Source organism: Netta rufina, assembly GCF_964035555.1.
Source record: "Netta rufina genome assembly, chromosome: 2".
In the NCBI taxonomy this organism is placed as follows: domain Eukaryota; kingdom Metazoa; phylum Chordata; class Aves; order Anseriformes; family Anatidae; genus Netta; species Netta rufina.
Genome location: NC_140124.1, coordinates 774,852 through 788,466, shown reverse-complemented (window position 1 = coordinate 788,466; position 13,615 = coordinate 774,852). Strand labels below are relative to the sequence as shown.

At 66.8% G+C, this 13,615-nt stretch overlaps 2 protein-coding genes across 3 annotated transcripts; one reads left to right on the top strand and one right to left on the bottom strand.

Moving 5' to 3' along the window:
* Positions 1-1,005: 1,005 nt before the first annotated feature.
* Positions 1,006-7,074, top strand: LOC311207003 (uncharacterized protein). The gene is made up of 4 exons (XM_084282856.1): positions 1,006-1,064; positions 2,775-3,409; positions 4,663-4,866; positions 5,347-7,074. The coding sequence occupies exons 2-4, from the start codon at positions 2,872-2,874 to the stop codon at positions 6,375-6,377; spliced, it is 1,773 nt and encodes a 590-aa protein (XP_084138982.1). The 5' UTR covers positions 1,006-1,064; positions 2,775-2,871; the 3' UTR covers positions 6,378-7,074.
* An 829-nt stretch (positions 7,075-7,903) lies between these two features.
* On the bottom strand, positions 7,904-12,154 carry LOC311222556 (zinc finger protein 783-like). 2 transcript variants are annotated; one of them, XM_084306921.1, is made up of 7 exons: positions 11,860-12,154; positions 10,639-11,040; positions 10,369-10,495; positions 10,113-10,226; positions 9,540-9,650; positions 9,309-9,428; positions 7,904-8,950 (listed from the first exon to the last, which is right to left on the bottom strand). In XM_084306921.1, the coding sequence occupies exons 1-7, from the start codon at positions 12,121-12,123 to the stop codon at positions 8,235-8,237; spliced, it is 1,854 nt and encodes a 617-aa protein (XP_084163047.1). In that variant the 5' UTR covers positions 12,124-12,154; the 3' UTR covers positions 7,904-8,234. The 2 variants fall into 2 exon arrangements, with proteins under 2 accessions (XP_084163047.1, XP_084163046.1); XM_084306920.1 differs by lacking the exon at positions 9,540-9,650 and having other exon boundaries at positions 11,860-12,132.
* Between the last annotated feature and the right edge of the window lie 1,461 nt (positions 12,155-13,615).

Here is a 13,615-nt window from a genome sequence, read left to right as displayed (position 1 = left end):
TATGGGGGTACCCCTGGGGGTGCACTGGGCAGGATGCACCTGGGTGATTTTGGGGTGCATAGGGTGGGGGGGGGTATAAGGGGCACCCTCTGCATTGCATGGGGTGGGTGCAGGGTGCCCATTGGGGTGCTCAGTAGGTTCGCCCAGGGGTACCTGTGGGGGGGGCACAGGGTGAAGGGGGGGAACATGGGGCTGCGAGCAGCAATGGGGGGCTTGGGATGGGGTGCAATGGGCAGGAAGGACGGGGAGGTGCCCATTTGGGGGCTGGGGGGGGTGCCCGGGCCCCCCAAGGGTGCAGGGGCAGCGTGTGCTGGGGGGCATCCATCAGGGTGCACGGCACACGGGGGGGGCAAGTGGTACAAGGGGGTGCACCGGGAGGGTCTTTGGGGTGCAAACAGCACTGGGGGGGTACAAACAGCACCGGGGGGGGGGTACAAACAGCACCGGGGGGGTGCAAACGGTGCCTTGGGGGGGTCCCGGGATCCCGGGGGGGGATCACACATGGATGCCAAGGACTGGGGCGCAAGGGGCACCCCGGGGGGTGCGGGGCCAGCACCGGGGGGGTACAAATGTGTGTGTGTGGGGGTGGGGGGGATACCGGGAGACATCGGGGGGGTTGTGGGGGGGGTCCCCAGTACCGGGGGGATCAAGGGGGAGGGGGGCGGTTGGGGGCAGACGGGTACCGGGACCCCGCTACCGGGGCGCACGGTGCGGATGGCTCGGGGGGGGGGGGGGACCCCTTTCGACGTGAACCCCCTTGCTCACCGGTGTCCCCCCCACCCCCGGTAACCCCCCCAACCCCCCCCCAGGGTAAGGTCGGGGAGGCTTCATCCGACAGGGGGCGGCCGAGCCGCGGCTCCCCGGGCCCCCGCGCGGCGCCGCTCGGAGGCGGAGGAAATGAAGGCGAGTTCCGCCGAGGAGGGAGCCATTACCCGCCGCCACCGGACCTGAACCTTTCCCCAAACCGGCCCCCACGCCGCTTTCCCCCCCCCCCCTACCCCTTTCCCCCTTCCCCTTTCCCCGTCTCCCCCCCCCTTCCCCATTGCAAGCCCGGCTCGGTACAGGTAGGCTCCGCCGTGCATGCCCTGCGGGGAGAAACCCTTAAAGGGGGGTGGGGGGAAAAAGCTTCAGGTTGCACCCCCCCTCGTGCTGTTTGCACCTTTTGGGGTGGGGGGGGGCCCGGGGGCAGGCACCGGCCCCAACCCCTTTGTCCCCGGTGCCCGTCGGAAGCGCGAACAAAAGGCGCCCGGTGGAGGGCAGGGCGCCGGCTGTGCCCGGTAGCCCCCCCCAAAAAAAACCCCTCCGGCCCCGGGTGCTGCAGCCCCCCCGATGCAATGAACCAACCCCCCCCCGGGTCGTCCTCACCACCCCCAGCCCCCGGGGTGAGGCCTTTGCAGGGGGTGCGAGGGGTTGGAGGGGACCCCCGGGGGGCACCCAAGGGCTTGGGGTGGGCGCCCGAGTCCGTAGCGGGGATCCCCGAGGTGTTTGTAGGGGATGGTTGCTGGGTTGTTTTTTTTTTTCTGGGTTGATTTTTCGGCCCCCCCCAACCCCGTCGGGGGCTGTCCCGAGGTCTTCAGCCCGGCCATGGGATGCTCGGAGGGCAGGGCGTTTGGTGGGGACCGCGCCGTGGGCTGCGGGCGCTCGCGGTGCCCAAGGTCTTTGCCGTGAGGACACAAGACCTGCCCCACGGCCGGGGGCCTCACCACGGTGTGCAGGTTTTCTCCATCACCTTAGGGGCATTCACCGTGGCCAAGGTCTTCGGGGTTGCCCTGTAGCCCGTGCTGCGAGCCTCAGATGTTGGCCGTGGCCAAGGTGTTGACCGTGGCCTTGAGGTGCTTGCCATGGCCGTGGTCATCACCCCAGGGCTGTCACCAGGCGCTTTTTGGGGCCCTGAGGTGCTCACCATGGCCTTCACTGTTGTCTTTGCCGTGGCCTTGAGGTGCTTGACGTGGTGAAGGACTTTGCCGTAGCTCCAAGGCTCCCTTGATGGACCTGAGAGGTTCACCATGGCCAAGGCCTTCGCCACAGCCCCACGGTGCTCGCTGAGGCCCTAAGGTTTTCACCACCACAGACATGATCTGTGCCGAGGCCTGCAGCATGGCCAAGGTCCTCACCGTGGCCTTGAGACGCTCTCACCACGGCCACAGCCTTCACCACGGCCCCAACACCTGCTTTTTGGCCAGGGTCTTCACTGCGGCCCTGTCCTGTGTCCCTGGTGCTTTTGCCAAAACCACCTCGCCACAGCACTGAGGTGCTTGCCATCACCACAATCCCCGTTGTGGACCTGAGGTGCTGCCCGTGGCCAAGGCCCTCACCATGGCCCCAAAGCAGTTGCTGTGGTGCTGAAGTCGTCGCTGTGGCTCCTGCCACAGCCCCGGGATGCTCGCCAAGGCCACATCCTGGAGGCACTCGCCGTGCAGCCAGAGATGCTCGCCACGGCCTCGCCGTGCTCCCCATCGCCCTCAACGCGGTGCTGAGGCCCTCCCCGTGGCCTTGAGGCACTCCCCATCGTCCCGAGGGGCTGCTGGCTCCCCTCAGCATGGCCCTGAGGCACTCGCCGTGGCCCCGGGGTGCTGGCCCGTGCCATGGTCCCAATGCACACACCATGACCACGACCCTCTCCGCGGCCCCCGTGGTAGCTGGCTGGGGGCCCTGGGTTCCTGTGGTTGGAGAGGGCTGGGGGTCCCCGCTGTCACCCCCCCCTGCCGTAGGGACCCTGTGGGGTGCCGCACTGCCACCACCCACCGCTGCCCTTTCCTTTTCTCCCCTCCCAGGTGCTCTCGAGCCGGGGCGAGGGGATGAGGTGCCCCCCTGCCGCGTGGTGTGCCGAAGCGGCTCTTTAGATCCTCCCCGGCCCAAGCCTCCCCTGCCATGGATGCCTCGGGGGCTCTTGCTTCGGCTCCCTCCTCCGCGGCTCCCTCGGGCTCCCGCAGCCCCATGTTTCCCCCAGGAGCTGACAGAGAGGAGTGGGGACCGAGGTTCAATTGTGCCCCTTCCACCTCTGCCGCAGCCTCGCAGGCGATGCCAGCATCTGGCCGGAAGAGGAAGGCCAACTTCTCCAATGACGAGACCGAGACACTGGTCTGGAATGTGGTCCGGCACTTCAGCGCCCTGTATGGGTCTGAAGCCCTGCGGGCTCACCCCGTGCGGCGGAAGCAGCTCTGGACCCAAATCCAAAGCCGCGTCAACTTCCTGGGCTACACCGAGCGCTCCATCGACGACCTCAAGCACAAGTGGCGCGACCTGCGGCTGGACGTCAAGAAAAAGATCACCTCCAAGAAGCACCTGCCCATGAACCGCGCTGGCGGGCCGCTGCACAAGCCGCGCCTCACGCCCCTGGAGAAGATGGTGGCTTCCACCTTCCTGCAGGCCAGCCACGACTCGGAGCCCGAAATCATCCTGGACCCAGGTCAGTCGTGGTGGTTCTCTGGGGACAGGAGAGTTGGAGAGGCAGAGTCCTGTGCTGCAGCCCCGCCGGAGCTCTTCGAGTGATGCCCGGCCTGGGAACCCCACCAGGCTGCGGTCCCCCCAGCTCTGGGCTCTGCTGAGCGTTCGTGCTCTGTGCCTGCTGGTGCAGCGTGGATCGTGGAAGATTTGTGGGTTTTGCTCTGATATGAGGTTTATGTCGGGATCACAGCACGCAGCAGGGCTGTGGTCCTGTGATACCTGAAAGCTGCGTGCGCTGGGGTCAAAAACCCACCCTGGAAATAACCTGAGAGCGACAGGAGCACCTCAAACGTTGTGGGAGTGGGTCTTGGTTTAAAATTCGATGCCGGGTGCCACCTCAAGGCAGCCGGTAGAAGACGGGATGGGATTTTATTGCCCCTGTTCTCGTCAGGGATGGTGTCCCTCATGCTTAGCAGAGGTCAGAGGGAGCAGGAGCAGCTGCTGCGGCACCGAACCGCGCCGTCCTCCCGCTGCGTCTCACGGCCGCACCGCGGTGCTGCGTGTGGTCAGGAGGAGCTTTCTCGATGGGGCCGAGCCTTTGAACCGTGCTGTTTCTGCAGAGCACACCTGTGGCTTGGTTCTGCTTTGGGGTAACGCCTGGCTCGTTCTTATGACCAGGCAGTGCTTGAGGGAGGGCGTTGGGAGCTGACTACCCGACACCGTTGTGCTTGCAGTGCTGTTGGGCTGGGCCTGCAGGTATTGCCAGCGAGGCTTTGTTGCTGTCAAACAACCCCCCTGCCCTTTCATTTCCTGAAAGGGAACGTGTCCGGCTTCTTTATACCCCAAAGGACACCCCAGGTCGTTGCTCCTGCTCCTTCCCCTGCTTTTCGCCTTTCAGCTCAGCCCGTCAGGTGTCAGCGGGGACGGGCGGGCAGCGTGGGTCTCGTTTCACTTCTGGAGCAGGCTCAGGCTCTCTCTGAACCAAACACGATTATTGCAGAGCAAAAAAGCTCTGGGCTCAAGGCAGAAGCCCTGGGGGCTGTTTAGGGGGTGCCAACCCCCTGTGGGGCTGTGAGGAGGTGATGGTGAGCAGTTGTGCAGGTGTCCCTGAGGGAGGCACATCAGTGTGACCGTGTCCCCTGTGCTGTGTCACCCCCCTGCACAGTACTTGGGGACCCTTCTTTGGGGGAGCCCCAGCTGCCCTTAAAGCCAGGCCACGCGAGCTGGCAGTGCCGTTGTCGCAGCAGCTGATGCTGGATGTTGTCTGTCCCGCAGATCTCTTCTTCCCCGGCGCCACCAAGCAGTCCTTCATGCACCTGCAGCCCGGCGTCAGCCACCCCAGCATCTACATCGACACCAACGGGCAGCCCTCATCCCTGCCCGACGTGGAGGGCTCCGCCGTGCCCCGCCTGGCGGTGCAGAGCCCGGACCCCTCGGTCATCTGCGAGTACAGCCGAGGGGAAGGGCAGAGCAGTTCGGGTAAGGCTGCTCCGGGGCTTTGTGGAGGGGAGGGAGGGTGAGGAGTGTGGATGGGGAAGCGCTGGAGGCCTGCTGGTGGGAGATGTGGTGGTGGTGGTCTGCACGGAGAGCCTGGTCCCGGCACGGGGGGGCTCTCGGCACGGTGCTGGGGTCCCGTGGGTGCTGCTCGTTTGCCTCCCAAAGGGCTGCGGGTGCGTGCTTGTGAACCCAACCTGCCCAGGGCTGTTTGGTGGCACGAGGAGGAGGCAGATCCAAGAGGAGGCAAAGGCTGTGGCTTCTCCTGCAGCATGTGGTGGGCCTGGGGAACTCCCTGCTGCAGGATATGGGGGGGCAGGAACCATGCGAGGAGGGCTGGGCTGAGGGCTGGACGGACAGAGTGCGTCCGTGTGTCAGGGAGGGGTAAAAGGACAGCACAGAGCAGATGTGGCAGCGAGCTGTGCTCACGGGAAGGTTTCTCTTCTCTTCTCTTCTCTTTTCCAGCCGAGTCGGGACCAGAGCTGCGGACTCCGGACATGACAGCCATTTCCCCGTCGCTGCGGAACGAGTCCCTCGTCTCCTACGCCTCCATGTCGGAGGAGGAGGAACGGGAAGGCCGGGAGGGGGAGAGGGGCCACGGCGGGGCCATGGGGCTGCAGCCTGGGCCCGAGGCCCCGATGTCCGCGGAGGAGGACATGAAGCTGTCCCGCCAGGCCATGCTGATCCGCCGCTGCAGCTCCCAGGGCTCCGTCACCTCCCTGCCCGAGGACCCCCTCAACCCCGTGGACGCTCACTCGGACTGGGGACACGAGGGGGTGTCCGACCTGCCCCCCCTGGCCCGCTCGCTCGACTCCTCCTCGCACCCCGAGGAGCAGGCGGGGGGCCCGGGCCCGGAGATGGGCGCTTTGCCCAGGGTACTGATGGGCCCCAGCTGGGAGAAGGCGACCGAGGAGGAGCCCCCGGCTCGCTCCCCGCTGCACGGCGGCGCCCTGACGGAGGAATCGCTGCCCTCCTCCGCCTCCCCCCCGGGGGACGCCCCCGCCGCCCCCGGCCCTGCCCGCGGCGTGGGCTGCTCCCGGCTGCGAGAGGAGCGCCGGGAGAGCTGGAGGACTAACATCCACCACCTGCTGGACCTGGAGGAGCAGTGGGACCAGCTGTACCACCAGGAGCTGGCCATGTGGCAGGAGGAACGGGCCACGCAGCGCGAGGAGAGGGCCCGCGACCGCGAGCTCCAGTTCCGCCTGCTGGGCGTCCTGACGGACATCCGCGACGAGCTGCGCTACCTGCGCCAGGAGAGGGCCAGCGCCCGGCAGAGCCAGGCGCCCCCGCCCGAGCCCCGGCCGGACCCCAGCCTGCTCCTCGAGCAGCCCAAAGCCGAGCCCAGCTTCCCCGAGCCGCAGGCCGGGAACGCCAGCTGGGCAGAGCCCGCCGTGCCCAGCCGAAGCCCTTTCGGCAACCGGGGCCGGGGGCGGCGCAGGGGGCGGCCGCGTGGCTCTGCCTCCAGACACAGACGGCTCTTCCTCACCAACAGCTAGGGCAGGCAGGGACGCTGTCCCGCGAAGGACGTGGTGTGTGGACGGCCCCCCCTCCCTCCCCACGCAGGGCTCCGGGCGTGCGGTGTGGGTGCCTGGCCACGGACCGACGGGTGTGCTCACGGGGCCGCACGCGCGCGCGTGTGTGTGTGTCACGGAGGCGTGCGGCCGTGAGCGAGGTTATTAGCACCGATTGTGCCACCGTGCCCGGACCCCGTGAGCACGGGGAAGGTGCAAGGGGACACGCGGGCAGCTGGCGTGCGCTCGGCAAGTTTGGAGCACGCCGGCAAGCCCCGGGTCAGGAGGCGGCGATGCACGCTCGTGTGCGAGGTGTGCACGCACCCCCGGGAGGTGCCCGCGGCCGTGGCTGAGCCTCTGCTGCTGCGGGCAGCCCGGAGCGAGCGGGGAGAGGCGTGCATGCGCGGGTGCCAGCGGGGCGTGCGGCGGCGCTAGTCGAGTAGGATTACTACCTTGGGGGGTGGGGAGTTAGGAACACTTAGTCGCGGATGTGCGAGCATTTTATGCAAATCATTTAATGACCTAATTTGCATATAACCGTAAACCTCTGTTAAAAAAAAAACAAAAAACGAAAAAAAAAAAAATCCCCCAAAAAACAGAAAAGCCATCTCTGTGTGTGTGTGTGTGTGGACTCGGTGCTGGGGTGGCCGTGACCCCCATCCCCACCCCAAACCTCAGCTGTGCGGTGCCGGCTGCCTCTTGCTCGTGCCGATGCCACGGGTGCTGCTGTGTCATGCTGATAATTCGCCCTGTCCGTGGTGCCTTCTGGCTCTAATCCCCCCCGGTGCCAGCATGGTGCTGCCGTGGCCTGGGGGGGTCTGGATGTGCCCGTTGGCTGCGGGGGCTGCGAGCCCACTGCGGGGTTGGGGTCCCCGCCAGCTCCAGCCCTGCTGGGTGACCCGGGTCCAACTGGGCCCCCCCCGGGTGGCCAGGTCCCTTTTGGGGAGGGGGACAAGAAGCAGCTGGAGGCGTGAGATGGGTGCTGGACACTGCAGGCCGGGAGCATTTTATTTGCAGCAACACGATTCAGAAATACATGGCTGGGGGGGTGGGGGTGATGCGGGGAGAGGTGGGCTCCGGTCTCCGTGCGAAGCCCAGGGCTCGATTCCCGGGGGAGGCTTCGCTGCGAACTGGTGCCCAGGAGCGCAGTGAGAACGCAAGAAAAACGATAAATGCTGGAATTTGGTGAGAATTGCTAGAAACAGCTTTACAAGGCAGGGAGTCCCTGCTGGGCTGGGGCTGCTGCTGGCCCTGGGGGACCCAAATGGCCACAGGAGCAGCCTGGCCCTGCCTCTGGCTCCGGAGGTGATGCTGCCACCCTCCTGGGGGGGCTCCGTGGGGGACAGGGACTTTGGGGGGGACCCCGCGGGGCTGTGGCGAAGGCGCTGCAGCCCAGCACGACTTTATTCCGCGTTGCATCGTCCATACAAAAAAAACGACACCCCAAGCACTGTACAGAGCGGGACGGCGCGGGGAGTAAAAATAAGCAGCGGGGGCTTGGAGTTGGGGGGGGGGGGCAGAGCAGCAGGCGAGGACGGCGGCGGGGGGCAGCGTGGGGGGGGGCATGGCAGGCAGCAGCTCCCGTCCATCATCCCCAGATTGTCTGGCGGGGGCGAGCGGCAGGGGAGTGACGAGCGTCCCTCCGTGGTGGGGCTGGGTGGGGGGTGGGGGGCAGAGACCCCCTCCCCACATGCAGGGCAGGTGGCACCACTGCCTGCGCCCCCCCGGCCGGGCGCCCGGATTTGGTACAAAGCTCCGTGGCCGGCGCGTGGCCCCTCTCCCCCCTCCCAAAAAAAAAAAATGTCCTGGGGAAGGGGGCATCAGTCCGCAGCGGGGCATCCCCTAATCCCCGGGGGGCAACCCGGGGGGGGGCAGCGGCGGGGGTCCGGCTTCGGCCCCGTGCACGCGCTGGTGGTCCTTGAGGGACTCCTTGTAGCGGAAGCTGCGGCCGCAAGCCGGGCACTGGTAGGGCCGCTCGCCCGTGTGGATGCGCTGGTGCTTGAGCAGGTTCTGCTTGCGGATGAAGCTCTTGCCGCAGGCGGCGCAGACGAAGGGCCGCTCGCCCGTGTGCAGCCGCTGGTGGTTCTGCAGGTGCTCCTTGCGGCTGTAGCACTTGCCGCACTCGGCGCACTTGTAGGGCCGCTCGCCGCGGTGGATCATCTGGTGCCGCACCAGCCCCGAGTGGCAGTTGAAGCTCTTGCCGCACTCGGCGCAGGGGTAGGGGCGCTCGGCCGCGTGGCTCCGCTGGTGGATCCGCAGGCTCTTCTTGCCGCTGAAGCTCTTCCCGCACTCGGCGCAGCCGTGAGGACGCTCCTCCGAGGGTGCCGCCGCTGCTGGGACCCCCCCCGGCTCAGCCCCCGGCCCCGGTTCCGCACCCAGGGTTTTGCCCAGTCTGTGCTGTGCGGGCAGGGCCCCCCCGGCCACCGCTGCCTGTCCCTCGGGGCTCCCGAAGCCCGAGCCTGGGAAGAGCAGCTCCGTCGAGGCACCCGGCAGCACCTCCTCTGGGGGCTCGGCGCGGGGACACCGCTCCTCCGTCTTCACCATCAGCCCCTCGCTGGCTAAAGGGGGAAAAAGGCCACGGTCAGCAGCTGCCGGGGAGCGGGGATGGCCCCAAGTTGGGGGGCAGCACCCACAACCAGCCCGGAGCTGTGGGGACGATGTCCCTGGTGCCTCCCTGCCCGACCCTAACGCATCTTTTCATTATGGCCAGGGCATAGGAACGGCCGCAACGACCAAAATCAGTGGGAGCAGGGGCTCTGCCACCCCTGGCACCCAGTTGGGGTCTCCCCCAGGGCTGTTCCTGAGCTGCACCAGCATGGACAGGGCCTGCAGAGGCCGTGGGGAAGAGCAGGACCCGCACAGCTCCTGCTGGGCTGAGAACCCCCCCCCCCAAGTTCAGGCTCAGGCATCGCTCACCAGGGCCGGGACCGGTCAGGATTTCCCTCTCCGGCAGCTCCCAGGGCTCCCTGACGCACGGCTCTTCCTCCTGCTTGATCCACGACAAGAAGTCGTGCGCCGTGATCAGGGCGTCCGCACCTGCGGGGAAGGGAGGGGAGGGGGCCTCAGGGTGGGACAGGGAGGAAAACGCTCCAAAAAGCCGGCACCGAGCGCCCGGCTGGCGCATCCCACGGGCGGTGCCGGCCTCACCTGCACAGGGGTCCGCAGGCATCCCCCGGTCCTCCCCAAACTGCTGCTCCCCCACGAACGCCACCTCCTGCTTGATCCGGGACAGGATGTCGGAGGTGGAGATCAGCGGCTCTGTTCGCAAGGAGAGACTTGGATGGGGCCAGGCTGCAGCCACCCCGCGCGGCCCCGCTCCTTGCCGGGGCGCTGGGAATGGCCATGGGGTGGGGGTCCCATAGCGGTGACAGGGCCTCAAACACCCCTATAGGAGCTGTAGGATGGGTGGCCATGGGACATTCCCTGGGGACGGGTGGCCACGGGACATCCTATGGGGATGGATGCCCATGGGATGTTCCCTGGGGACGGGTGGCTATAGGATATCCCACAGAAATGGGTGTCCACAGGACATCCCATGGAGATGGGTGACCACAGGACATCCCACAGGGATGGGTGACCATGGCACAGCCTATATGGACAGGTGACAGCCACACAGCCCTTAGGGACGGGACGCTGGGGACGTGCGCCCTAAATGCAGGAGGGAGGGAGCGGGGCCGGAGCAGAGCCCGTCAGGAGGAGCCGCCCGAGCCGATGCCTCACCCGCACAGGCGTCCGCCGGCAGCTCCCGGGGCTCCAGGTCCCTCTGCTCGGGGACGCAGGGCACCTCCCCGCGCTCCAGCCGGGGCTGTGGGTCGCTCCTGGCCAGGGCTGCGTCTGCTCAAGGAGGGGAGACAGCGCGGGGTCGCAGCGGCGGCCGAGATCTCCCCATCGTGGGGCCGGGGAGAGGCGGCGCCGAACGCCCCCGGCCGCCGGGAAAAGGGCGAAAAGGGCAAAAAGGGCAAAAAGGGCTGTTTACCCAGGGAGATCAAAGACTCGTAGTTCTCCTTCACCAGGTTATTGTACAGCTCCTTCTGCCACTCCTCCAAATTCTTCCACTCCTCCGCCGAGAAGTAGACGGCAATGTCAACAAACGTCACCGGCACCTGCAGGGACAGGTCCGCGGGCAGCTCAGCGGCGCCTGTCCCCGTCCCTTCGACATCCCGGCCACGGGGACTCGTGCAGCCCCCACAGACAGCCCCCAAAGGGCTCTTGAGCCCCCCCCTGCGCCCACCCCGGCCCTGCCCACCTTGGGCACCTCTCCCCGGGGGCCGGGGGGCAGGCGCAGCACCCAGAAGTTCCTGTTCTTCAGCAGGTTCTCCACGTTCTCCAGGCGCCGCTGCAGCAGCCCGTACTCCTGGATGAGGGTGCCCAGCACGGCCCACTTGCTCTCCAGCTGGTTGCCGAACTCCATGGCGGTTTTCTCGCAGTCCAGGAGCTTTTTCTCGGCCGTGCCGGAGCGGCCCTCCAGGCTGAGCAGGCGGGTGGCCAGCAGGTCGATCTTCCTCTCCATCGCCTGCACCGTGGCCACCACGGTCCAGAGCGAGGCCTCGGCGGAGTGCAGCTGCGCCTCCCGCACGTGCGCCCGCTCGGGCAGCAGCGGCGGCTGCAGCGGCATCAGGTGGGGGGGCTCCACGTTCCACTCCTGCACCTGCACGGCGAAGGGGGAGGCTGGGGAGGGGGCACGCCGGGTGCTGCCCCCACCACCACCTCCCGGACCCCACGGGTACCCCCGTGCCGTGCCCAGGTCCCCAACTGTGCCACCGGGAGGGCACAGGGTCCCTCCTGCCCCCCTGATCCCTTTTTTTGGGGGGATTTTCTGGTTGTGTCTGGGTGGAGGAAGGAGCAGGGTGGGCAGGGAGCAGTGGGGTCACCGGAGCATCGGGGGTCAGCAGGGCACGGGGACATCCCAGGGCTGGAGCCCCTGGTGGAGCATCCCGGGGACATGGGGGCATTGTGGGGACAACAGGGGCATCGTGGGGACATGGGGACATCGTGGGGACACGGGGGCATCCGAGAGGAACGTGGGCATCCCGGACAGGGCTGCAGGGGGACATCCTGGGGGGGAAGATGGGGACATCCAGGAGGGAGATGGGGACATCCCGGGGGCACGGGGGCATCCCGGGGGGGAGATGGGGACACCCAGGGGGACACGGGGACACCCAGGGGGGACACGGAGACATGCAGGGGGGGCCACGGGGCCACTCGGGTCCATTTGGGGGGGGTCTGAGGGCTCCGCTCCTTGTCCCCAGCGTCTTTTCCAGGGACCCCCGAGCCGGAGAAGCGGAACCGGAGCGGAACCGGAGCGGGACCGGAGCGGGACCGGAGCGGGGCCCCGTCGGGGAGCGCCCCAGCAGCGCGGGCGGGGCGGCTCCGCCTCCGGGCCGGGGCCGGGGCTCGGGACCGGGGCCGGGCTGATCGGGGGAGCCCCGAACCGAGCCGGGCAGGGCCGAACCGGGCCCGTTCTTACCTGGGCGGGCGCCCACTCGGCCATGGCCCCGCGGAGCTGGGCCGGGCCCCGTTGGCTGGGGCCGGGCCGCGGCGGGGAGAGCTGGCTGCCGCCGGGCCCGGGGCCGTTCCCGGAGCCGTTCCCGGAGCCGTTCCCGGGGCCGTTCCCGGGGCCGTTCCCGGGGCAGTTCCCGGGGCCGGTGCCGGGGCCGCTGTCGGTGGCTGAGCGCTGCGGGCCGGGCCCCGCCGCCCCGCCGAGGAGCCAGGGGCAGCCGGGGAATTGCATCCGCCTCGCCGGTGCTTGGCGGGCGCGGGCGGGGGGAGAGCGAGCGAGGAGCGAGGAGCACTGCCGCCTACCGGCCCGGCACCGGCACCGGGAACGGGAATGGGACCGGGAGAGGCACCGGGAGAGGCACCGGGAGGAGTGGGACCGGGAGTGGGACCGGGAGAGGCTCCTTCTTTCGCCCCCCCCCCCTCCCCGTGGGACGCGGCTGGCCCGGGGCGCTCCGTGGGGCTTCCCTGTGCGGGACGGGGGTGGAAGGGGGGCAGGGGACAAGGGGGACAAGGAGGGGGACAGGAGGGGACAAGGAAGGGGATGAAGGGGACACTGGGGATCAGAAGGGACACGCAGGACAAGGGGGGGACAAGGGGGATCAGGAGGACAAGGGGGACAAGGAGGGGGAGTAGGGGGACCAGAGGGGACAAGGAGGACAAGGAGGGACAAGGGGGACAGGGAGGGGGACAAGGGGGACAGGAGGGGACAGAGGGATCAGAGGGGACAAGGAGGACAAGGGGTACAAGGGGGGGACCAGGAGGACAAGGAGGGATGAGAGGAACAAGGAGGGGGACAAGGAGGGGGACAAGGGGGACAGGAGGGGATATTGGGAATCAGAAGGGACAAGTGGGACAAGGGAGGGACAAGGGGGACCAGGAGGACAAGGGGGACAAGGAGAGGGACTAGGGGGACCAGAGGGGACAAGGAGGACAAGGAGGGACAAGGGGGACGAGGAGAGGGACAAGGAGGGGGACTAGGGGGACCAGAGGGGACAAGGAGGGACAAGGGGAACAGGAGGGGACAAGGAGGGGGACTAGGGGGACCAGAGGGGATTTCTTCATGGAGAGGGTGGCCAACGGGAGCGTGGGTTGGTGCACCCAGCGTGCCAGGCTCTGGTTCAGCTTGTCACAGAATCCCAGCCCAATTGGGGCTGGAGGCCCCCTCATGGTCCCTCTGGTCCCAGGGGTGCTCCAGCAGCCCCCGGATCTGACCTTATTCCTACTGTTTAGGAGAAATTCAGAGAGTTTAAAACGAAAAATGATTTATTTGTGAGTGTGTTTCTGTCACTGCTACTCCTGACAAGGCACTGGGTGTTACTTAGCGTGGCAAGCTTTGCATTTTCAGGGTGACTTTTAATAAATAAATAGATAAATAAATAAATAAATAAATAAATAATAATAATATTGAGAATGAGTTGGAAATTCTCTTTAAAGAATACTCAACTTGTTAAAGACCTGTTTTTTTTTTTTCCTTCTGGCTGCACAAACCCGACAGTTTACCCAGTCACTTCTATTTCCCCATGAACCTTATTTCTCAAGGCGAGCACAGATTCTCAGCTGAGGTTTCCTATCCAGGAACACTGTCTGTGAAGCACTCCTGCTCTCCCTGCTATGAGAATCGGGGCAGTTTGTTCCGCAGCAGGTCAAACTCCACAACTGGAGAATTAAAACAAAACCTCCCGGAGAGGAATTCAGAGAATCTCGTGATTCCCATTCATGTTTTT

What these genes read in the sequence shown, in the direction of transcription:
- LOC311207003 (XM_084282856.1), top strand. Translation starts at nt 2,872, where the DNA reads ATGGATGCCTCGGGGGCTCTTGCTTCGGCTCCCTCCTCCGCGGCTCCC. An exon ending in CGAAATCATCCTGGACCCAG is followed by an intron (nt 3,410 to 4,662) that starts GTCAGTCGTGGT and finishes TCTGTCCCGCAG; the next exon opens with ATCTCTTCTTCCCCGGCGCC. An exon ending in GGAAGGGCAGAGCAGTTCGG is followed by an intron (nt 4,867 to 5,346) that starts GTAAGGCTGCTC and finishes TCTCTTTTCCAG; the next exon opens with CCGAGTCGGGACCAGAGCTG.
- LOC311222556 (XM_084306921.1), bottom strand. Translation starts at nt 12,123, where the DNA reads ATGCAATTCCCCGGCTGCCCCTGGCTCCTCGGCGGGGCGGCGGGGCCC. An exon ending in CCGAGTGGGCGCCCGCCCAG is followed by an intron (nt 11,041 to 11,859) that starts GTAAGAACGGGC and finishes TTCGCCGTGCAG; the next exon opens with GTGCAGGAGTGGAACGTGGA. An exon ending in CCTGACCGGTCCCGGCCCTG is followed by an intron (nt 8,951 to 9,308) that starts GTGAGCGATGCC and finishes TTCCCCCTTTAG; the next exon opens with CCAGCGAGGGGCTGATGGTG.